The following is a 25,704-nucleotide window of genomic DNA, read 5'->3' as shown; positions in this document are numbered from 1 at the left end:
TGAAAAAAAAAACCCAGAAAACGTGGTTTGTGTTCAAATGGTCTACGTGCAGGCGCAGAAGCAGACTTCTTCACGCTCCTGCCTGGAACAAAGGTGGGCTCTGGAGACTGGCTTTGGGGACTTGCTCTGGAGGTAGAAATGAAATGGCTAAAACATCTACAGTGAAAGCGGGCGTGGTACTTAACACTGGAGCCCCCTGCCCACCCACCCAGAACCTTAACCAGCTCTCCTTCCAACCAACAGATTCATTCATGTCTAGGAATCTCGTATGAAAGGGATAGAGAAGTGTATTTAATGATTAACTCCTGAAGTGCTGCAAATGCAAATCAGTGTCCAAGCGACTGGTCTGGTCACTGGAGCACTAAGTTGTGCAAACGCAGTAAACGCTGACCCTGTACACAGTTCAACGGGAAGCCCATAAAGCACAGAATTACCTGTTTCAGCCCGAAGCCTCCAGGTGTCCCTTCACCTGTGCCCTGCGTCACAGGCCTCACACCCTGAAAAATCTGGTTGGCAAAAAAACAGCTCAAGTCTGCTGCTCAAAAGCCACGTACCACCAAAAAGAAAACACGCTCTGAAATTAAGTATAATCTGGAGGAAAATGTGTAGGCAGCTGTAAAGAAGTCAAATATATTTATTTATAACCCACCTATGCTCCACAAAGGATTAAATGTGGCCGAATGGCTGACCCTTGAGATCTGCTCTAAGCAGTAGACCTCGGTGGAAGTCTCACTATTTTCACACTTGACATTGGTCATCCAGCAGTTCCTGGGACTCTCCCCTCCCCTTCAGAACGGGTCTCTTCCTCCGCCGACCTTCTTCCCAAGCCTGGTCATTTTCTCGCTGTATTCCTGCAAATGTATCCTCATAGCATCACTTCCTCCTCTTATAAAACTCCCTCGACCGTGCAGTTAGGGATTTCGTCCCCATAGCGGAGCAGATCAGGATCAAGGTTATTTTCAACGGCAGCTTCACCCACTTTCTCCATCTGGCTCTTCCCACACCATCTCACCATGCGCCTGGGAAGCTCCTGTCTTCCTTAAAGTAGCTTCTGACATTGAGTTCTCCCCAAGGTCCCACTGTTTCCCCATGTGCAACTTCCATTCCTCCTTCTGAGTGCATAATGCACTTGTGTCCTTTCGGTGAATCTTACTGATGTTTAAACCACGTTATTTTTCCTTTTCTTCCATCTTCTATAGCCATGGGTATTGTCTGATTCAGATTCTAAGATCTCAGAAGGCAGGGCTCATATTGACTTATTTGGTGCCAGGAGCAGGAAGATGCATGATAATTGAGAGTTAACGGTGAAGGAAGTGAATTTAAAGCAAAGCAGGAGAGAGGAAGCGGAGTCACACGGGGCCTCTAGTTTTCCTCTGGTTCCCTCCACGGGAACTCGCTCACTGGGAGGCCACAGAAGATCAGATCACCCCTCCCACCGCAATCACACAGATAGTCTACATTCTCACGGTGCTTTGTGCTCCCTCCTCAAGGGACGTGTGCACATGTGACCACATCTGATTCTCTCAATGAGAATTTTCCTGGGAGGTGGGCAGGGGAGGCCTGTTCTCGTTTGGCTGATGGGGAAAATGAGGCTTAGAGAAGGGACCTGACACAGCTAGTTAGTGATTGTGTAGATTCTGAAAATGATCATTTCTCCAAACAATCGTCTCTAAAACTCTGACTCACATTTATAGCTCTTGTTATTACCACTAGAACTTTTCAAAGAGGAAAAAAGAACAGACGTAAAATTTAACTTTTCATTTGGTGGTGTTTCAATAAATGGAACTCCAGAGCCACGCGTGACTGCCACGAGGACCTTTCGTTACGTAGATCCCGTTCACTGAGTGGTGCTCCCCATGACAGCTAGTCTGTTCTGAGTCTCGTGATGGTCAAACTGAGTGCAAACTGAGTATGCTTTATGGCCAACACAAGAGTGCCGGGGATCCCACCGGCCTGCTCACACCCACCACACATCAGCGGTTGTTTATTCCACGTCATCTTTGGTCTTGACGTCGGTTTAAAAGTGTATCGGTTCCTTATGCTAGTTTGAAAGGCATCAAAACTGCTACTGCAGCCCCATTTAAAACAGAGGCCCGTTCCTGCCATGTACTAAGGAGGTAATCATGTTCGTACAATCTGCGTGTGAACACTGAGGACAAAGAGCAGAATGGGAGGAGAGGGGCCAGCATTTACCCCATCAGCTGGCACTCAATCTGAATTCACCGTAAGGTGTCCATGATAAAATGCTGCTTGGATCTCTGAAATTCTTAATTACACATTCAAGAAACCTGGTATTTTTCAATGACATGCAAGGAGAATCTCCACTCTGGGCAAGTCTGGTATTTAACCAAGACCAAGAGGTAAGAATCAAGCCCAGATCAGGGTCTTCTCTCCCCCATTCTTTGGAGCCTGTGAGGGTCGCCTAAAAAGGAGTTCCCATTCCTTTATTTAGCATCCTCAAGAGACTTGTCCTCCTGCACTCCCCCTTTTTCAGAGGTGCAAAGATGAACAATGGCTACATTTTAACTTCCCAGAACCAACTTCCCCTGGATTGTGAGACTCTGGGTCTATACAACAGGCTTAATTAAGGAAGGGCTGAAACATGACTCTGAAAACCCAATGATTACACTTTAGGAACCCGTTTTAGCTGCTTCAGGGTTCTTAAAATTTGACACAGATACACAGATTTTGACCAGTCACAACCCCGTGTTCTGCCTGTGTATCTGTTATTTAGTTAAAGATATTAGTTGATCTACTAAAAAAGGATTCATGGAAATTCTAAGTCTGTTTTTCTTCTTCATTTCACTCAGGTCCCAGAAAACAGAACAGCCCTTGTTACTCTATTCCTTACTCCACTTTGGGAAGGGGAGACATGTTTCCTTCAGGGGTCAATCTCAAGTGGGAGGACCCCTCTGTTGGGCCCAAAGACGGTTTTAACAGTCACTAGACGGAGTCAGGGACAACAGAATCAGAAATTAGAAGGAACATTTTTTCTCCCTCGTGGTCTCAAAGCTCTTCTTTCCTTTCTTGACTCATTACGAAGAGGCTGAACGGAACTCAGTTTCATTTCCAGGTCTCGAACACAGGGAATGTGATTACCATGAAGGCATCCATAGATAACCAACCATTCAGTGGTCCTAGGAATTCTGACAGATCATTTTCGCTTATGTAAGATTTCTCATTCAAACATAATTTGGGAGCAACTCATCAGCAAAGTGCAAGGATCCATTAGGACCTCCTGAAAGCCTCTTTCTTTAGGCCTGGCCTGGATGAAGACATGTACTCAAATGAGATGCAATGAGCAGTTGCATGTGTCCGATTCACAAACCACAAATATAATTAAGAATGTAAATCTAAACTTTGATATGTATTTTGAAAAACCAAATAAATATTAAGCTTTTTCCATTTGGGGAGGCTTTTCTTTTCCCCCCTTTCTAGAACAAAATGAAACCTTCCACATATCCTTCCACTGAGAAAGCCAAAGTTGCATTTCACAGACGACGTGAAGGGCTCTTGGAGCTGTAGCACCAGAAGTAGAAGGAAAATGCAGTCGATGGCTTCGTTTGGAATCATCAGGCTCTACAATCTAGCATTTGGTTTCTCGCTAGTAGCTCTTTAAATTCCCAAACAGTCTTACTATTCATGTTGTTAATATTACTATTAAAATAAGTTCCTATGGAGGAAAAGAGGGAAATTAAGTTGTGAATGTCTTCAACTCTCTTTTCTCAGAAAACAAAGCAGCAGGTTCATTGTACAAACCAGTCTGAATCACATCTTCCCACGGAAATACTAGATTCCTTTAATCCCTACACCATCTACACATTTTCATCTTTCACCTTTAAAAAAGAGACTAACTTAGTCACTTCATTAGCTTAGAATCGTGGTTCGTCTTTCGTGAAGTGCTGCTGGCTTTTAGCCAAAAGTACATACATTTCAACTGAACCCAGGTGGTCACAAAATTGCCAACGTATTAAAAGCATCATGAGCTGTCACGTGACTTATGGCATCTTTTACAATTGCAACTCGTTCCCTTACTTGGGCCCTCAGCCCAGGAGATGCTTGTCCTCTTCCAGACACCTGCTCAGTTGATTTCCTTTTAGTCTTGCTTCCACGGGAAGCGGATACTTGGCAAATCTGCAAGGTGGGGCCGATCAGCTGTGGAAGTTCTGCACGGTGGTCTGCTTCTGGGAGAGCCGGAGCAGCTCCTCGCGGATAGCTTTGATGAGAGAGGCTGAGGAGTGGCTGGGCTGGAGGTCTTCCGTGGAGCTGGCAGGGTAGGCCAGCCCGGCGCCCGGCAGCCCCCTGTGCGCGAGGTTCCCAGGAGGAGCCGAGGGCTCCCGACCTGAAGTCCTTGGCACCTGGAACAGCGGTGACGAATACTCCTGATGTCCGAGCACATGTGTCTGAAAAACATGGCAAACGTTACTGTACTTCCCACGTGAAACCAGAAGGGAAGATCAGATGCAAACTGGCATTGGACGTGCTCTGCCCATCTCCCACCCAACAACTCAGCCTCCCAGGACAGGGATGGAGAGAAGTAACTGCAGACAAATTGCTCGAGGGAGAGCAGTACAATAAAGAAGCCCATGAAACAAGGGCCTAGGGACTTCCCTGGTGGTCCAGTGGGTAAGACTCCGTGCTCCCAATGCAGGGGGCCCTGGTTCGATCCCTGGCTGGGGAACAAGATCCTGCATGCATGTCGCAAATAAGAGTTCACATGCCGCAACTAAGAAGTCCACATGCCACAACTAAGAGTCCACATGCCACAACTAAGAGTCCACATGCCACAGCTAAGACCCAGCCCAGCCTAAATAAATATTTTTTTAAAAAACAGAAAACAAGGGCCTATAAGCACTTGCTTAAAGACAGACAGAAAGAATGAATGTGCAGTCGGCCCCACTGGCTAATCCCTGCGCTGCCGTGTGTGGAAGTGAGTGGGCTGCTGGGGAACCAGGAAGGGCCCTAAAGAGCTGGACAGAGAGGGAGGCCAGAGCAGCCCACGGATGGGAAGGTCGGATGAAGATGTCTGCTCAAAGGGATAAGCACATATTGGCAGACGGACCGACGGGAACAGCAACTGCCTTTGCTCAGAGTCCAGAGCCCAAGGAAGGTGTGATGAGAACACAGACTGGGCCCACGGGACAGCGACGAGATCACAAAGTCATCTTCCGTCCTGTCTGTCCATGTGTCTGTGTATCAGTGCTCTGTAGAGCCTTTTCTTTAAAAAGCTATCTGCGCTAAAACATACAATAGTTTTGCTGACGTTGGCAAAATACAGATCAAGCATTCCTTTGAAAGAATTATACTTTTCAGTGATTTTTTTCCATATTTTTTCAATGAAAAATCTCTTTACATACACACACACACACTACGTCTGTGGTTTCACTTGTGCGAAGAGCAACCTGATAGCCTGGTAAACATGACAGTCAAGCCCTAGAAAAACTTCTACATTTCACTTCTCCACATCATGACCGAGAGGCCCTCTAAAAGTGCATGTCGGATTTGACGGGAAAACCCAGAACACCTCAGGAAACTAAGCTGGGCACAGAAAAAGCAAACTGTCAGCAAATGGAAAGCAGAGACCTGAGACTATAAGGATAGCCATGTGTCTTTCAGGGGAACATTATATCCTAAAGTTAATTTCTTTCCACTGAGTAAAAGCAACCAGTCACAAAGGGAATGTACTCTATCTGCTGGAAAAGCATGTAAGTGCAACGAAAGCTGAGGCAGAGTGATGAGGATAAAACAAAAAATATTATTTTGGTTTGTGTTTTCAAATTCATTAATTTAATCCCCTTCGGTATAAAATTCTTGAGAAAAATGAAAGCATTTGTAGAAATTACCGGTGCCCGTATTGATTCCATTCCTTTCAAGGAGTGACCACAGTGATAAGAAGCCTCCGAAAGATGACTTATGTATTGCGATGTCCCAAACAGTTTGCTTACGGCAAAGGCACCTACTCACGGTGGTTATAATGGAAATGACATTAACAAACCAATAATAAAGCTCAAATGGAGAGCAAGGAGGTATGTGAGATCAAGAATATTTATATAGTGATCACACCAAAGATCAAGTCCAGATTTTAGAGGTTCAAACACACTCCTTAAAGGTCAAAATTATAGAGGCAGAAAGTAGGATGGTGCTTGCCTGGAGTTGGGGGGAGCGGCGAATGGGGAGCTGGGGTTTAATGGGTATAGAATTTCAGTTTTTCAGATGAAATGAGCTATGGAGATGGATGGTGGGATCGTTGCATAATATTACAAACGCATTTAAAACCACTGAGGTGTACACTTAAAAATGGTTCAAACGGTAAATTTTATGTTGACCATAATTGAAAAAAATGGTAGGAAAAGTAACTGTTTCTTAGGCCTCTTGCAGATTTTTCATAATGAATATTGCTTTTATTATTTTTAAGTTTTTTTAATGGATCTTTATTGGAGTATAATTGCTTCACAATACTGTTAGTTTCTGTTGTACAACAAAGTGAATCAGCCATACACATACATATGTCCCCATATCCCCTCTCTCTTGAGCCTCCCTTCCATCCTCCCTATCTCATCCCTCTAGGTCATCGCAAAGCACCGAGCTGATCTCCCTGTGCTATGCTGCTGCTTCCCACTAGCTAACTATTTTACATTCGGTAGTGTATATATGTTAATGCCACTCTCACTTTGCCCCAGCTTTGCCCTCCCACCCTGTGTCCTCAAGTCCATTCTCTATGACCAAATCTTTATTCCTGTCCTGCAACTAGGTTCATCAGCATCATTTTTTTTGATTCTATATATATGTGTTAGCATACAGTATTTGTTTTTCTCTTTTTGACATACTTCACTCTGTATGACAGACTCTAGGTCCATCCACCTCACTACAAATAACCCAATTTCGTTTCTTTTTATGGCTGAGTAATATTCCATTGTATATATGCACCACATCTTCTTTATCCATTCATCTGTTGATGGACACTTAGGTTGCTTCCATGTCCTGGCTACTGTAAATAGAGCTGCAATGGACACTGTGGTACATGTCTCTTTTTGAATTATGGTTTTCTCAGGGTATATGCCCAGTAGTGGGGTTGCTGGGTCATATGGTAGCTTTATTTTTAGTTTTTTAAGGAACCTCCATACTGTTCTCCATAGTGGCTGTATCAATTTACATTCCCAACAGTGCAGGAGGGTTCCCTTTTCACCACACCCTTTCCAGCATTTATTGTTTGTAGATTTTTTGATGATGGCCATTCTGACTGCTGTGAGGTGATACCTCATTGTAGTTTTGATTTGCATTTCTCTAATGATTAGTGATGTTGAGCATCTTTTCACATGCCTGTTGGCCATCTGTATGTCTTCCTTGGTGAAATGTCTATTTAGGTCTTCCACCCATTTTTTTAATTGGATTGTTTGTATTTTGATATTGAGCTCCATGAACTGTTTGTATATTTTGGAGATTAATCCTTGGTCTATTGTTTCATTTGCAAATATTTTCTCCCATTCTGAGGGTTGTCTTTTTGTCTTGTTTATGGTTTCCTTTGCTGTGCAAAAGCTTTTACATTTAATTAAGTCCCATTTGTTTATTTCTGTTTTTATTTCCATTTCTCTAAGAGGTGGGTCAAAAAAGATCTTGCTGTGGTTTATGTCAACGAGTGTTTTTCCTATGTTTTCCTCTAAGAGTTTTATAGTGTCTGGTCTTACATTTAGGTCTTTAATCCATTTGGAGTTTATTTTTGTGTATGGTGTCAGGTGATGTTCTAATTTCATTCTTTTACATGTAGCTGTCCAGTTTTCCCAACACCACTTATTGAAGAGGCTGTACTTTCTCCACTGTTATGTTCTTGCCTCCCTTGTCGTAAATTAGGTGCCCATATGTGCGTGGGTTTAACTCTGGGCATTCTATCCTGTACTGTTGATCTATATTTCTGTTTTTGTGCGAGTACCACACTGTCTTGATTACTGTAGCTTTGTGGTATTGTTTGAAGTCAAGGAGCCTGATTTCTCCACCTCCATTTTTCTTTCTCAAGATTGCTTTGGCTATTCGGGGTCTTTTATGTTTCCATATGAATTGCAAAATTTTTTGTTCTAATTCTGTGAAGAATGCCATTGGTAGTTTGATAGGGATTAAACTGAATCTGTAGATTGGTTTGGGTAGTATAGTCATTTTCACAATATTGATTCTTCCAATGCAAGCACATGGTATATTTCTCCATCTGTTTATGTCATCTTTGATTTCTTTCATCAGTGTTTTATAGTTTTATGAGTACAAGTCTTTTGCCTCCTTAGGGAGGTTTATTCCTAAGTATTTTGTTGTTGTTGTTGCGATGGTAAATGGGATTGTTTCCTTAATATCTCTTTCTGATTTTTCATTGTTGATGTACAGGAATGCCAGAGATTTATGTGCATTAATTTTGTATCCTGCAACCTTACCAAATTCACTGATTAGTTCTAGTAGTCTTCTGCTGGCATCTTTAGGATTCTCTATGTATAGTATCATGTCATCGGCAAACAGTGACAGTTTTACTTCTTCTTTTCCAATTTGTATTCCTTTTATTTCTTTTTCTTCTCTGATGGCCATGGCTAGGACTTCCAAAACTATGTTGAATAAGAGTGGCAAGAGTGGTCATCCTTGTCTTGTTCCTGATCTTAGTGGAAATGCTTTCAGTTTTTCACCACTGAGTATGATGCTTGTTGTGGGTTTGTCATATATGACCTTTATTATGTTGAGGTAGGTTCCCTCTATGCCCATTTTCTGGAGAGTTTTTTATCATAAATGAATTTTGAACTGAATTTTGTCAAAAGCTTTTTCTGCATCTATTGAGAGGATCATGTGGTTTTAATTCCTTAATTTGTTAATGTGGTGTATCGCATTGATTGATCTACGTATATACTGAAGAATCCTTGCATCCCTGGGATAAATCCTACTTGATCATGGTGCATGAATCTTTTAATGTGTTGTTGCATTCTGTTTGCTAGTATTTTGTTCAGGATTTTTGCATCTATCTTCATCAGTGATATTGGTCTATAATTTTTTTGTGTGATATCTTTTGCTGGTTTTGGTATCCAGGTGATTGTGGCTTCATAGAATGAATTTGGGAGTGTTTCTCCCTCTGCAATTTTTTGGAAGAGTTTGAGAAGGATCAGTGTTAGCTCTTCTCTAAATGTTTGATAGAATTTGCCTGTGAAGCCATCTGGTCCTGGACTTTTGTTTGTTGGAAGATTTTTAATTACGGTTTCAATTTCATTATTTGTGATAGGTTTGTTTATATTTTCTAATTCTTCCTGGTTCAGTATTGGAAAATTGTATCTTTCCAAGAATTTGTCCATTTCTTCGTGGTTGTCCATTTTACTGGCATATAGTTGTTTGTAGTAGTCTCTTATAATCCTTTGTATTTCTACAGTGTCAGTTGTGATTTCTCCTTTTTCATTTCTAAGTTTATTGATTTGCATCCTCTCCCTTTTTTTCTTGATAAGTATCTTCTCAAAGAACCAGCTTTTAGTTTTATTGATCTTAGCTGCTGTTTTCTTTGTTTCTATTTCATTTATTTCTGCTCTGATTTTTATGATTTCTTTCTTCTACTGACTTTGGGTTTTCTTTGTTCTTCCTCTAGTTGTTTTAAGTGTAGGGGTGGATTGTTTGAGATTTTTATTTTCCTTGAGGTGAGACTGAATTGCTATAAACTTCCCTCTTAGAACTGCTTTTGCTACATCCCACAGGTTTTGGGTCATTGTGTTTTCGTTATCATTTGTTTCTATGTATTTTTTTATTTCTTCTTTGATTTCTTCAGTGATCTCTTGGTAACTTAGTAGAGCACTGTTTAGCCTCCACGTATTTGTGTTTTTTACAGATTTTTCCCTGTAACTGATTTCCAATCTCATAGCATTGTGGTCAGAAAAGATGCTTGATATGATTTAAATTTTCTTAAATTTTCTGAGGCTTGATTTGTGACCCAAGATGTGATCTATCCTGAGAATGTTCCATGTGCACTTGAGAAGAAAGTGTATTCTGCCACTTTGGGGTGGAATGTTCTATAAATATCAATTAAATCTATCTGGTCTATTGTGTCATTTAAAGCTTGTGTTTCCTTATTTTCTGTTTGGATGATCTGTCCATTGGTGTTAAGTGGAATGTTAAAGTCCCCTACTATTATTGTGCTACTGTTGGTTTCTCCTTTCATGGTTGTTAGCATTTGCCTTATGTATTGAGGTGCTCCTATATTGGGTGCATAAACATTTATAATTGTCATATCTTCTTCTTGGATTGATCCTTTGATCATTATGTAGTGTCCTTCTCTGTATTGTAATAGTCTTTATTTTAAACTCTATTTTATCAGATACGAGTATTGCTACTCTAGCTTTCTTTTGATTTCCATTTGCATGGAATATCTTTTTCCATCCCTTCACCTTCAGTCTATATGTGTCCCTAGGTCTGAAGTGGATCTCTTGTAGACAGCATATATATAGGTCTTGTTTTTGTATCCATTCAGACCCATTTTATATGGGTATTGTTTTTGTATCTGTGTCTTTTGGTTGGGGCATTTAATCCAATTACTTTCAAGGTTATTATTATGTATATTCTTATTACCATTTTCCTAATTGTTTTGGGTTTGGTTTTGTAGGTCCTTTTCTCCTCTTGTGTTTCCCGCCTAGAGAAGTTTCTTTAGCATCTGTTGTAAAGCTGGTTTGGTGGTGCTGAAGTCTCTTAGCTTTTGCTTGTCTGAAAAGCTTTTGATTTCTCCATCGGATCTGAATGAGATCCTTGCTGGGTAGAGTAATCTTGATTGTAGGTTTTTCTCTTTCATCACTTTAAGTATACCCTGCCACTCCCTTCTGGCCTGCATAGTTTCTGCTGAAAAATCAGCTGATAACCTTATGGGGGTTCCTTTGTATGTTATTTTTTGTTTTCCCTTGCTGCTTTTAATATTTTTTCTTTGAATTTAATTTTTGTTACTTTGATTAATATGTGTCTTGGTGCGTTTTTCCTAGGGTTTATCCTATATGGGACTCTGTGCTTCCTGGACTTGGGTGACTATTTCCTTCCCCATGTTAGGGAAGTTTCGACTATAATCTCTTCAAATATTTTCTTAGACCCTTTCTTTTTCTCTTCTTCTTCTGGGACCCCTATAATTCGAATGTTGGTGCGTTTACTGTTGTCCCAGAGGTCTCTGAGAATGTCTTCTTTCCATTCTTTTTTCCTTATTCTGTTCCTCAGCAGTTATTTCCACCATTTTGTCTTCCAGCTCACTTATCCGTTCTTCTGCCTCAGTTATTGTTACTGATTCCTTCTAATGTATTTTTTGTTTCAGTTATTGTGTTGTTCATCTGTTTGTTTGTTCTTTAGTTCTTCTAGATCTTTGTTAAACATTTCTTCTATTTTCTCAATCCGTGCCTCCATTCTATTTCTGAGATTCTGGATCATCTTTACTATCATTACTGTGAATTCTTTTTCAGGTAGATTGCCTATTTCCTCTTCATTTATTTGGTCTCGTAGCTTTTTACCTTGTTCCTTCATCTGTGACATATTTTTTGGCTGTCTCATTTTTTTTTTTTTTTTAATGAGTGGGATTGTGATCCTGTCTTACTGGTTGTCTGGCCTGAGGCTTCCAACGCTGGAGTTTGTAGGCTATCGGGTAGAGGTGGGTCTTGGTGCTGAGATGAGAGACCCCGTGAGACCTCACTCCAATGATTATTCCCTGGGGTCTGAGGTTATTTGCTATCCAGTGGTTCTGACATGGAGCTCCCACCGCAGGAGCTTCGGCCCGGTCCCCAGCTCATGAACCAAGATCCCGCAAGCCACGTGGGGTGGCAAAAAAAAAAAAGAGAGAGAGAGAACAATAACAAAGTAAAAAATAAAATTGGACTAGGAAACTAACAGGTATGTTAGAAAGAATATAAAAATAAAAATATAGATGAATCAACAACCGGAAGGTACAATGGAACCACAACAGTAAAAAAAGAGGAGGGAGAAGAGAGAAAAAAAAAGAAAGAAAGAAAGAAAAAAAAAGAAAAAACAGGGAAAAGGCCTTGGCTGTGGAGGGTGGGGCCTAAGCAAGGGCTAGGTTTGGGCAAGTGGGCAGGGCCTATGTTGAGGACCCACAGGGCTGGAAAAGGCCCTGGGGGCTGTGGGGGGCAGGGCTTAGGCTCAAGGAACAGAAGGGGCCCAGGCGTGCCCCCCAACCCTGTTCTCAGAGGGCAGGGGACCTCATATGGTAGTCCAGCAGGCTCCCCATGCCCAAGTGGGCGGGGCAATCGCCCTCCGCTCCTCTCCCGCACCTCCTGGAGGGCCCCTCCCGCCTGCCCCTCCTGTTCTCCCCAGCCTCAGGGGCACCAATCCTGCCTGGCCTCCACTTCTCCTTCCCCCTCTGTCCCTCCACATCCTACCGGTTCACTTGGGGGTTCCTCCCATCTCCTTGGATGTCAGGGTCCCCACCAGCAGCCAGCAGATGCCCTAGTTGTGAGGAGACGCTAACTTGGTGTCTTCCCACACCACCATGTTGACTCCGCCCCCTTAAGTTATTTTTTAAAACTCACTACTTCAAGCCTGAAAGCTACCTCAAGAAAAATTATATACTTTCCCAAATTTCAATGCCAATACTCTCCCACTCTGGTCAGAGGGAATTTCCCATCTACAAACTGCAAGAAAAAAACACACTCAAGGGGGAAAAAAGTGAGGGGAGTTAAAACTTTATGTAGGTTTTAAAAAGAGATCCCCCGAGCAGAAGCAGCAGCAGCTACACTAAGTGATCATGTTTGAATTCTCAATGACGATCCCAACACAAGGTACTCACAGCCTCTCTCCGGCCAGCTTCATCCTCCCCGTACGAAGGCCAGCCTGGTCCCCCATACTGGCTGCCTCTGCCTGGTTGGATTTCCACTGGCTGAGCTCCAATTCTGCTGGCAATTCCCACCTGTGTCAGGTGCTGGATCTGGGAGCCTGGAGGAACACAATGAGTGGCCCAGTGAACACTGGTAGGGGGGTGAGGCTGCCCAGTAAGACACTTCGGTTCTGACCACAGCACGCCCTGGGGATACGAGCATTGCTCAAACGTGGCACCAATTCTACCTCCAGAGAAGACATTTCCTAAGAAAAACAGACCATGAGTTTCTGGGTTTGCAGGCTTTTACTTCCTTTCAATACAGTGGCTAATAGTGATGTTCATATTTTCCCAGCCAGACATCAAAGGACTGGGAATAAAGGGCATAACAGAGGGCCCTTCCATTCATTTCTGTAGAGGCTACAAATAAGGATGACCTTATCGATTCAGAAAAAAGGAGTGAAAGCTGTTGGAGCCATGAAGAAGCTGAAACCTGGTTCTTGCTTATGGCTTTCAGACTAACAAGGGGCTGAAAATACAATATGCTTTTGTTTCCTTAACAGGCAGAGTGTGAATTCAGAATGTTAAAGTACATTTTTGTTACACTCACATTGTTTTCATAACTTAGTCATATCATAATTAAAAATTTAACGCCACCCACCCAGCCTTCTCATTGAGGTATACTTGATAGCAAAGACAGATGATCTCTAGCACTCATTCTACACTCAGACTCACTATGGCCTTGTGTGGCTGTGAAAGCCAGGCTTTAAACAACATATTTTTCTCCCCCATCAACTTCGGCATACGGAAATATCTCTTTTCAACAGATGGAGGGAGGAAAAACAGATCTTTAAACACTGTGAAATAAAATACCAATTTACAAATGCTCCTAGGATCATCTAATTCATCTGTGATGCTCAGACTGGTCCCACAAAGGTTCAGGGTTTTCACAGAGATAAGGGAGGTGGCCCCCTCCATCTTCAAGTCTACTCCTACTCTAGTTGCCTAATTAACAGCCTCTGTTAATCAAATACATTTTTAAAAACGTACTCTGCAGGAGTGCTTGTCAGTTACTGAAGATTCATAACAGTATTAAAACTATTAGAACTATCAGTACTGTTTGCCCAACAGACATTGTTTGAGCAAATGTTGCAAAGAACAGAAATGCAGCACAGTGTTCCCCATCACTTATAAAGGTTCAGACAGCTGCACAGGGAGAAAAGCATACCTTTGTGTTAAAATTGTAACAGTAGTTGAGGTCACAGTTCAGGCAGGATTCTGTATCTTGCTTTGTTCACTTAACGAGACAGCACAAGCTCCCCCATGATTCAAGTGGCCCATCACCCCGAGCAAGCCTGGGTTTGCATTGCAGCTCAGCCACTGACAAGTCCTGTGACCTCGGACACCCACTAATCACTCCAGCTGAGCCTCAATGCCTCACTTTTCAAATGAAGTTAAAAAGTCTACCTCACAGTGTTATTTCAAGGATTAAAAGAGATAAAATAGGTCAAGTACCAAATGCACAGGAGGCAACCAGGAAATCGTAAATTCCCTTTTTCTGGCTCTATCTGAGCTCTTCATTTTCAATAGCTGTACGGTTTACTACTGATGCCCTTATAACTGGGTACTGAGGGAGCTCACAGTTGTTTGCTATTCTGAATAATAATAAACATCTTTGTACATGTAGTTTTTCTCCAGTATTTTGCATTTCTTCAGTGAGGGGAGCCTATATTCCCAAACTTATCAAATCAAAGGCTCATGAAGTTATACTGCCAAGTTGCTTTCCGAAAGTTTAATGATTTACACCATCACCGGAAATAATACAATAGTAATAATAATGGCCGCTAATATTTATTAAAATTTGTTGTATGCCACGCACTATTTTAAGCACTTTACATTTGTTATCTTCTTCAATCATCAAATAACCATAAGAGGTAAGTACTAAAGTTATCCCCATTGTACAGATAAAGAAACCGAACGCTAATTTTGCCACATCACATTATTATAAAAACAATTTCATGATTGAAATGGTGGCTCATCATGGTTTTAATTTGCATTTCTTTAATCATTTTCAAAACTGGACATTTTTCATGTTTACTTTCATATGATACACACGCATTTCTTTTGTGCATTCCTTCTTTCTGTCCTTTGCCTGTTTATCTTTTGCAGTTTGCCCATTTATCAATTTATGAGCCATTCTCTATAATAAGCTTACCTCTTGGTCATATCTGCTATAAATCTTCCTAGGTACTACTTTCCTTTTGCTTTTGGTAAGTTTTAGACATATACATATTTGATAATTTTACATAGTCAGAAAAGTAACTTTTCTAGTATATCTTAGTATTTTTTCCATTTCAAATTTTTACACAATTTAATCTCTTATGGCAAATTTTTAGAAAATAACTTCCTCTTCAAATATTTCATACATATAATTTCTATATTCCTTCAGATTAAAATTGAATATGCCTGAATATTGTTTGGTATAAGTGCTATGCAACAAGGTTCAAATACAAAACAATTAATAAGGGAAACAAGACCCACTGCAAAGCACAGCACCTGCAAGGTATGGGAAATCATGTAGGCTATCAGGATACATTCTTTGTTTTGTTGACTGACTGACAGACAATGCAAAATACAAGAACTGCCAAAAAGACCATACTGGATAATTATCCATCAATTATCGCAAATTTGGAATTGGCCTAAACTAGTTATTTGATGACATTATAAAACTGTATATTCTCCAGAAAATGAGAAAATAGCAAAAGAAATTATTTAACATGTAATGGCTCCTCTTATTAAAGCATCAGACTCCAAAAGGAAGGAAATGAACTAGGAAAATAAAAGATGGGCTCTGAGCCCTGGTAATAAAATGCAGTAAGACAGAGTAATAATGAACTCTGAGGACTTTTTAGAGTAGCTGTACAAGAAACAGAAAGAAAAAAAAAAGAAAGAAATGGAAAGAGCTCGGGGAACACTGAGTGATATGCACAAATCAGTGTTCATAGTATCAACTATTCATGAGATGAAGTTTCATGACATGCAACAGTGATTTGTAATCTGGGGCACAAGATTGGGTCTCATGCAACCTGGTGGAGGCTGACCGGCCAACTGCTTTGTCAGAATATCAGCTCAGCCATGCTGGGTGCTGTGTGTCAACAACCAGCAGTGTCTCTCATTATGGGTCTGGAAAGGGTCTCTTAGCTGGTCCACTTACACTTCTGTTGGACTGATGAGGGAAATCAACTATGAGGTCTAGCAGTGTTTGAAAATTTGGGGATTTACAAAGATCTCAGAATGAATCCCTCATAAACGTCAAGCATCTACTGACTTGATGAGGATTTGTTGTGGGTTCAACTAGTATCACAAAATTCCCAGGGGACTCTGAGACAAATGTATTTTTTTTCTTTTCTTCTCATTTTCTGAAAATAAATTTATTCCTAATCTGGATATAATTATTGAGGATACTCAATTCAGAAACCATTATACCTTTTTTGCTTTACCAAAATTCTAAGGGCTCTTCCTTTCCTCAAATTTCTACATGCATCTCAAAAACTGACAAAAAAGATTGTTAAAATATTGGTATTTATAGCTCTTTTTCTAAAAAAGCAAAACTGAATATATGAAAAAATTTTAATTTTGGTCTGAAAAAAAATTCCCTGTATCTTTACACTGAATATACTAAATATTGTAGTTTTACAAGTAAACCACATTATGTGTAATGTTTCCCAAACAACTAGTTAAAATATATTTTAGAATCCTTTAAAAATAAAACATATTTTCTCTCCGGCTTCAAGAGCTCCAGGAATTGGGCACTTCATGTTCTTTCAAGAACATAAACTGAGAACTTTTATTTCCTCTGTGGAGATAATCTGGTATAGATTTTATTTGACTTCCCACAGGTAATTAAAGCAAACCTAAATACTAAAAGTAAAGAAAAGCAGTGTGCCAAGACTTAAAAGTTTAGTAATGAATTAGAAGACAACTTCAGAAAATGTGACCTTTCACTGTTGAACTGCCAAGTAAAGGACTGCACTGGTTACTCACAAATGACACTAGGATTGTTCTTTTAATGATGACATGAAACAGGAGGTGGAAAAAAACCTAGAACAGTTCCATGTGGCCACCAGCTTCCCCAGGCCCTCCACTGCCGACTCTGCCCATGCGTGACAGCAGGGAAGGGACAGGCATAGAGGCATGGGATAATGACAAGGACACTTTAGAATGAGAAAAAGATGATTATTAATAAAGGTAGAAGGGAAAAAATGAGGGAGGTAAGGCTCAAGGAGAAAACAGTGGTTATACCCTCCCAGAAATGACCAAATAAAACACAAATCTCCCTCTGCATCAACTTTTAGGTTGCTTATTACAAACTGGAAAAGTGCCTTCTTTAAAATAAACGCTTGTTTTCGTGCCACTGCAAGCACTCAGAAATAGGTCTTTCAGTTCACTGTAAGACTTCAGAAACGCTTTCCCTGGAAGAAGTGTGGGTGTGAATTCCATGTGAAGGGACTGTTTTCGAGACACTTACTCAGGAACAAACCAGAGGCCATCAGTCTTGGGATCACAGCCACTCTCTCCTTTCCTACCTCCCTAGCCCTACATCTTTACCGGGATCCGAGGGGACGCGGCTCTTACCGGCGGAAGAGGCCAGTAATGGGATGCTGATGCTCTGGGAAGTCGAAAATGATCTCTGCAGAAGTTAGCTAAAAAGAAACGCAAGGTAAATAGCCACGTGTACCTGTGGTGCCCCCGACAGGCCGAGGCCGGGCCACCGATGACACCTCGTCAGGGTAGATCCCTCGGGCAGCACACGAGGTGGCTTCAGACGAGGCCTGGGGCTGCTGGGGCTCGGCAGGCAGCAGCTCCGCAGACTGCAGCAAACCGGGGCCAAAACCTGGTCTGAAAGCGAAGCGCACCCAAGCGTCAGGACCACACTTGCCCGACTCCGGCACTTTATTAGGTCCACCCTCAGCCCTTAAGGAAAAATAAGACCTATTTGTCTGTTGGCTCATTATCCATCTCCTCTCCCAGAACGCAGGCTCCAGATTAAAAATGAATATGTCTGAATATTGTTTGGTATAAGTGCTATGCAACAAGGTTCAAATACAAAACAATTAATAAGGGAGACAAGACCCACTGCAAAGCACAGCACCTGCAAGGTATGGGACATCATGTAGGCTATCAGGATACATTCTTTGTTTTGTTGATTGACTGACAGACAATGCAAAATACAAGCACCGCCAAAAAGACCATACTGGATAATTATCCACCAATTATCGCAAATTTGGAATTGGCCTAAACTAGTTATTTGATGACATTATAAAACTGTATATTCTCCAGAAAATGAGAAAATAGCAAAAGAAATTATTTAACATGTAATGGCTCCTCTTATTAAAGCATCAGACTCCAAAAGGAAGGAAATGAACTAGGAAAATAAAAGATGGGCTCTGAGCCCTCTGAGGGCAGGGACTCTATTTGCTCACAGACAAATCTCCAGGGCTATGAAAAGTATATATGCCATCCAGTATACATGCCGGAACACAGCTGATGCTTGTCCAATCCGCTGGATGACTGAAGAAGAAATGCTCTAGTTTACAGACCCAAAGAGGGTGTGGCTCAAGCCCCGGGGCCCGTTCACCTCCAGCGCCCAACTAAAGGGGTGGTTCTCAACCTTGGCCGCATGGTAGCGTTACCTGGGGAGCCCATGCTGCACCCGAGACCAATGAAAACAGACTCTTTAGATGTGAGACCCAGACACTGGTAGTTTTTAAAGCTCCACTGATGACCCTGAGCTTCATCAAGGCTAAAAACCAGTGCTCTAAAGCAGTGGTTCTCAAACTATTTAGTTCATAAAAATGAGGACTCCCGAGAGCTTTTGTTTATGCGTACCGTACCTATAGATAGTTTTCATGTTCAAAATTAAAACTGAAAAAATTAAATATTCATTTAAAAATAACATTATTAAACCTATTACATGTCAACATTTTTTATAAAATTAACGATATTTTCCACCCCCCTCAAAAAAAATTAAATGAGAAGAATTCTACATTTAAAAAAAAGGTCCTTAAGAGGAGACATCTAGATTCTCATAAACTTTGTATTCAATCAGTTGCCATCAGTTATTTTAAGAAGAAAAGCTCACCTCACATAAATATGTAGTTGGGAAAAGGAGGAAGATTTTAATAGCCTTTCCAGATAATATTCAAATAGTATTTCGGTTAATTATTCTTCTTTGAAACCACATCAGAACTCAACAATATTTCCTTAAGGTGAGTGGCAATACAGACTCTGAAACAGTATCAATGAACTTTTCATCTCTGTTACATTAAAACCACTGGTCTTTCTTGCACTTTGAATAGACCTATGCATGGTTTTACGACATTGGTCATTTAGAAAATACTGGTTCAATGAGTTATGCAGACTTTTATTTTACTGACACGTTTTATTTTACAGTAACCCCAAATCACATTCATTAATATCACCATTGAGCTCATCAGAGAAGGCTTTAAGTACTAGGAAGCTGTCAATTGCACGGTGGCAGACAAGTTTCCAAAATTCTAATTTTCACCTGAAAGCTCAATTTTATTATTGGCAACAAATGCTGTCAGTTGTTTTCCTTGAAGTGACAGGTTCATTTTCGAGGCCAAACACCCAAGTCCGCTGGCTGTTTGTTCAAGCAAAAACACGGCACCAGTTAGTTCAATTCTCAACTCAAACAAGTGAACAAGTGCCTTTCTTCAAAAGGCCATATTCAGCAGAAGTGCTTTATATGCATCCCCTCTTTTGTCACCCAGACTGTTAAAGACTCAAGGGTCTAGGTTTAATAAAATTAATTTTTACTACTTCATCAATAACATACTAACATAAAACTGGCATTTAAAAAAAAGCTGTGGGGCTTCCCTGGTGGCGCGGTGGTTGAGGGTCCGCCTGCCGATGCAGGGGACACGGGTTCGTGCCCCGGTCCGGGAAGATCCCACATGCCGTGGAGCGGCTAGGCCCGTGAGCCGTGGCCGCTGAACCTGCGCGTCCGGAGCCTGTGCTCCGCAACGGGAGAGGCCACAGCAGTGAGAAGCCCGCGTACCGCAAAAAAAAAAAAAAAAAAAAAGCTGTGATTGCCCAGCAGTGAAGAACACTGGAGCGAGTCCGTCAACAGCTGGGTGCCACCGTCTGGATTCATGCTAAGGCACCAGTTTCACCCACCATTGCTTTCGCACCTTGGTGCAAGGGTCAACTGAATGAGAGAAGTCAGATAACAATATTATTATAAAAAATAGTTTTGACTTGACAGACCTCCCTGAACGGTTCTCAAGGACCTTCTAGGGATCTAAGAATCTCACCCTGAGAACCACTCTTCTAAAGAAATTTAAGAATAAAAAAAGATGATAATTTAATTACAGTTTCTTGCAAATGACAGTTAACTAGTAATTAACAGATTATACCTGTTCGATGAGAAAGTACACCAACTTGCCCTTACCCTATACTGTGACTTCTGGAGTACAGCTCATAAACTGAAACTCAGGCTACCTATATTAATCTCTTTAAATAAATGCTGCTGTTTTAGATTGACCTCGGAAACAGATGTCTGACCTCTCTGGCCTTACATATCTAAGAGCTTAGCCAATGCACACTCCTTCTTCCAGATCTGTAAACTGGAGCTCACCTAACCTAATCATAATCTCTGGACCATCCACCCAGGAACTATCTCTTGTCCTTTACTTATTTCTGCTTTACCCAGTCAATAAGCACCCTCCTGCCTACATTTGCATCCTTTTAATCCTAAATTGTGTGCTCAGATAGTTCAGTACACTCCAAATACTCTAGAATCTTTTATCTTGGGTGACCATAAAATTTATTATCCAAACCAGAACACTTTTGAGAGTGAAATTTATTAATAATTACACTGAACAACAGCTGTAAATTAGGACAGAACTGGGCAAGTCAGGTCACCTGGTCCCCCTATCATTAGCTTCTGCCCGGGATCACCTAATCTCCACCTGTTCCCTTTGTTGCTTTTGGACCACAAAGCACTGCCTTGGTGGGGGAGGAGGGTTGGGGAAAAATAAAAGAAACCCTGCTGAAAATGAGGGCAAATAAAAGAAAAATAAAGAAAAAGTGGGTTTCCCTGGTGGCGCAGTGGTTAAGAACCCGCCTGCCAATGCAGGGGATACGGCTTTGAGCCCAGGTCCGGGAAGATCCCACATGCCGTGGAGCAGCTAATCCCGTGCGCCACAACTACTGAGCCTGGGCTCTAGAGTCCGCGAGCCACAACTACTGAGCCCACGTGCCACGACTACTGAAGCCCGGGCACCTAGAGCTCGTGCTCCCCAACGAGAGAAGCCACCGCAGTGAGAAGCCACACACCGCAACAAAGAATAGCCCCCGCTTGCCACAACTAGAGAAAGCCCGCACACAGAAACAAAGATCCAATGCAAACAAAAATAACTAAATAATAAATAAATTTTTAAAAAAAGAAAAAGTAAGGAGGAAGCAGATAACATTCCTACTTCTGTGTGACTTCCGATCATTAAAGGGATAGTGGAATATGATTTCTGAGACTCAATCTGTTTATCTACAATTCCTTCACTGAAATAAATCAACTGTCTATTCACATGTGGGTCTGAATTACCAACCCTCTCTTCTGTTCTAATAGTCTATTTGTCTTGCTTTATACCACACTCTTAATTCCTTGACAGTAATTTATAACATTTAGAACAATCCTAACATCTTATTCTTCTTTCTCAAAGTGTCTTGGCTGTTCTTGGCCCTTTGCATTTCCACATACATTTCAGAGTGAGTTTGTCAATTTCCAGGTATTAAAAAACCCAACAAACTACTGGGATTGTGAATGGGACTGCAATAAATCTATAGATCACTGGGGGAGAACTGACATTTAAAAAATACTGAGTTGCACAATCCATGAATATCTTTCTTTAGAAGGCTTGAATATCTTCAGTTAGATTTATCCTGAGGTATTTTATATTTTTGAACGCTATTTTACATAGTATCTTTAAAATTGTTTATTTTCTGTAACTGCTCATAAACAGAACAGATTTTTGTATACTGGTCTTATAATGCTGTATACTGATCTCTGTAATCTTCGTATCCAGCTACCTTGTAATTTAACTATCTTGCTACTTAGCCACCTTGCTAAAGTCGCTTACTTCTAACAATTCATGTGTTGACATTTTAGTTTTTTCTGCTACAAAATTATATCATCTGTGAATAATAACAGTATTATTTCTCTCTTTGAATTCCTTACTCCTTTTGTTTCTTTTTCTTGCCTTATTACACTGGCCAGGACCCCACAGGGCAATGCCGAATGGAAGTGATGCAAGCCGGCCTCTTTGTCTCGCTCTTGCTCTCAAGAGGAAAGCTTTTAACATTTCACCATTAAGCAATATTTGCCAAGATACCTTATTATCAGATTACTATCAGTCTGCTCCTATCCTGTGTTTGCTAAGATTTTTACTATGTATGGATGTTGAACTTTATCAAATGTTGTATCTATTGAAATGAGAACATTTTTCTCCTTTATTCACCGCAAAGTGGAGAATTACAATGATTTTTAAAAATTTTAAACTACTCTTGCAATGCTGGAAAAAAATCCAATTTGATTATGATATGATAGATATCCTATTGATTATATTGCTGGATATACTTGCTAATGTATAGTTTCAAATTTTTGGCATCTATGGTCAGGAGTGAAACTGGCCCTTAATGTTTCCTTTCTTACAATGTCCTTGTCCTTCTTGTCTTTGGTATCAAAGTTATGCTGGTCTCATAAAATGAGTTGAGGAGTGTTTTCTCTTTTTTCTGTTCTTTAGAAGAGTTTGTATGACATTGGTATCTTTTACTCCTTCAGTGTTTGGTAGAATTCACTGTTGAAGCCACCTGGCCCTGAAGTTTCCTTTGTGGGAAGAATTTTAATAATGACTTTAATCTCAATAGTTATAGGACTATTCAGGTTTTCTCTTTCTAGGAATTTTTCAAAGAACTAACTTTCAGCTTTGTTGGTCCTCTCTAGTATGGTATTTGTTTTCTACTTCATTAATTTCTATTCTTATTTTTATTATTTCCTTCCTTCTACTTCCCTAGGTTTATTAGGTCTTTTTTTTAACATGGAGACAGACACTTAGATTATTGATTTTCAGCCATTTTTCTTTTCAAATATATTTTGATTCTTTCAAGGCATCAAAGTGCCCCACTAACATGGCTTTACATGTACCACACAACTTTCAATATGGTGTATTTTTAAGCAAGCCTCATGAGTCCGTCAAAAGTTTTGCTCAGCTTCTCAGTCACCTCCTCTGGAATCAGCAGGTATCCGCGGGAGAAAGGCAGGGCTCATCTCTCTGGATTTGCTAGATCTTGGCCCCATACTGCTTCACTGCCCTGTCAGCCACCTGGTTTTTTGTTTTTATTTTTAAATCTTGTCTAGCTTTTCCAGTTATCATCAGCAAATTATCTAGTCTGTCACTACTGGAAGCAGGACTTAAATTCCAACTTTTTTCCCCCTCTTCTGGTTAGATCAAGATAACACACAACTCAAGAGTTTTTCATCTGCTCACATTAGCTAAAAGAAACAAATCTGCAAAATTTAAGAAACAGCATATGTGAGAAAGTCCTGATACATTTTCTCCTAAAAACCTTACCTTGGTAATGGGCCTGATGGGGGAGCCATTCCATAGTCTTCATATCTCTGGAAGAAATTCAAAAGAAGATGAAGATTAACATTCAATACTTATTATAAAGTGACAACAGCAAACTTACAAATTTAGATTTGCAGGATCAACTTCCAAGAGAATTATTTTCTCATAAAAAGTTAGCATGCTATCAGGGCATTCTGCCATCAAGTAATGCTAGAAGTTTCAGTTTGGGGAACTGGGCTAATAAACACACAACTAGTTTCTAGACCTTTCTTTCTTTTGTGAAAATATTAATAACAGACAGGGTTTCTGCACCTGCTCTTCTCTGTAGGCTTATCCTCTACAAACCTGTATCTTCTGCTAAAAAGGTGGTCCTTAAATGGCCACATTTAGTACAAATGACTCTATCAACATGGGCCACAATGGTCACCAGATCTAGTGGGTGCCCAACAGCAATTCAAATACACTCAAGAAACTAAACAATGCAAATGCTGTACCATGTTGTAGAATGCTATAAAAAGAGAAAGAATATAAAGAGAACCATAAGTTAGACCCTGAAGAGTGAAGTGAACACCTTCAGTTTCTGACAGTTTTCTAGTACCAAGGAGGCCCAGCCAATACTCCCTGCCCTTAAATTCCATAAGGTGTCCATGTATCCTTCAATCAACTCTTTTTACTTGAACTAACTTGCACTAACCAAGTGCTCTTTCACTGAAGCAAGAGGGCACCAGAATTTATTTTTTTTTTTTGGCTGCGTTGGGTCTTCGTTGTTGTGCACAGGCTTTCTCTAGTTGCGGCGAGCAGGGGCTACTCTTCGTTGCGGTGCTCGGACTTCTCACTGCGGTGGCTTCTCTTGCTGCAGAGCATAGGCTCTAGGCATGCAGGCTTCAGTAGTTGTAGCACATGGGCTCAGTAGTTGTGGCACGTGGGCCCTAGGGCACACGGGCTTCAGCAGTTGTGGCAGGTGGGCTCAGTAGCTGTGGCTCTTGGGCTCTAGAGCATAGGCTCAGTATGTGGCACCTGGGCTTCGTTGTTCCGTGGCATGTGGGATCTTCCCCGACCAGGGATCGAACCCGTGTCCCCTGCATCGGCAGGCAGATTCTTAACCACTGTGCCACCAAGGAAGTCTCCCAGATTTAAAGAAACCTAGACCTATGTTGCATTCCTCATGAAATCAACATATCTTAACCCTCGCATACGCGGGACTCGGATTTTAACACTTCTTTTCAACAACTATGAACCATTATTTTGGAATCAGGTATTTTAGCAGGACAGTAACTCTGGACAGCATCCATCCAACTCCAGTCAGTTTAAACCAATAGGTTGTCCAGGATCAGGAGCTCCAAGTTAAGTTAGTAAGTCAGCCTTGCTTCTGGACCTGCTCTAATATTAGATCTTTATTTTTCTAAGCTGCCATTTACTGAATTATTATTTTGTTATGCACTGTATGAACACTAACTCAGGCCCACAGCAACACAAAAAAGTGCTCACTATCTCTGTTTACAGATGAAACCAACATACAAGGAAGTTAAACAATTTCCTCCTAATTTATCTTTCTGACATGCTTTTAACCACTGGGCTGCACCACCCATAATTCCTAAAACCAGACTTTCCCTCCTGAATAAATCGCTACTTTGTGGGGTTTGGTGCAGGGGTGGGGGGAGTAGGAGCTTTGGAGTCAGACACACTGACCAAACTACTCCACTTCTCTTGGTATATTTCCTTAGGCCAAGAAGTACAGAACAATCTCTGTACCTCACAGAGTTCTGAAGGGATTATTAGACATGAAACTGTGCTCAAATTACTTCACCTCTGACCCTCACTGCTTCCCCTCCCTTGGCAAAGGGACAAAGATTAGAACCCTGTAGAGTTCCTCAACTGAGGTAAAAAAGCCAAAGGGGATTATGGAAGAAGAGAGAAATAGGATGAAAAGAAGTGTCAATTCCTTTTCCAAATAATTAAACAGAAATCTGAGACTGGATAAAGATTATTTACAGTGGCCCTTGTGCTTTCAGCACAGTTTGGACTTTTTAAACATAGTCACATGCAAAATAAAACCAAAAACAAGGATCAAGGCTTAACAGTTTACCTATCAGGATTTCAAAAGATCTAATAAGTGATAAACTAAAAGAAAATCAATGCAAAGTAGCTATCTACTCTTTAACTGTTTTATTACTGTAGTGCTAGGCATTTCCAATCTATTATAGTCAGAAAAAGGATACTAGGGCTTCCCTGGTGGCGCAGTGGTTGAGAGTCCAC

The 25,704-nt window shown here is 40.9% G+C and overlaps 1 protein-coding gene across 2 annotated transcripts in view; it reads right to left on the bottom strand.

Annotated features, from left to right (window-relative positions):
* Window positions 1–2,039: 2,039 nt before the first annotated feature.
* Window positions 2,040–25,704, bottom strand: part of KIAA1549 — a 148,785-nt gene continuing 125,120 nt past the window's right edge. The window contains exons 18-21 of one of the 2 annotated variants that reach the window (XM_082662079.1): window positions 23,452–23,498; window positions 17,538–17,698; window positions 12,773–12,918; window positions 2,040–4,403 (exon numbers count right to left, since the gene is read on the bottom strand). In XM_082662079.1, the coding sequence (XP_082518205.1) occupies window positions 4,152–4,403; window positions 12,773–12,918; window positions 17,538–17,698; window positions 23,452–23,498 (606 nt within the window). In that variant the 3' untranslated portion in view covers window positions 2,040–4,151. The remainder of the gene's footprint in view (window positions 4,404–12,772; window positions 12,919–17,537; window positions 17,699–23,451; window positions 23,499–25,704) is intronic. The other variant, XM_082662080.1, reaches the window with a different exon arrangement.

The sequence above is a fragment of the Grampus griseus genome (genome assembly GCF_964374135.1).
Source record: "Grampus griseus genome assembly, chromosome: 9".
Taxonomy (NCBI): Eukaryota; Metazoa; Chordata; class Mammalia; order Artiodactyla; family Delphinidae; genus Grampus; species Grampus griseus.
This window is presented reverse-complemented; position numbering and strand designations above follow the sequence as displayed.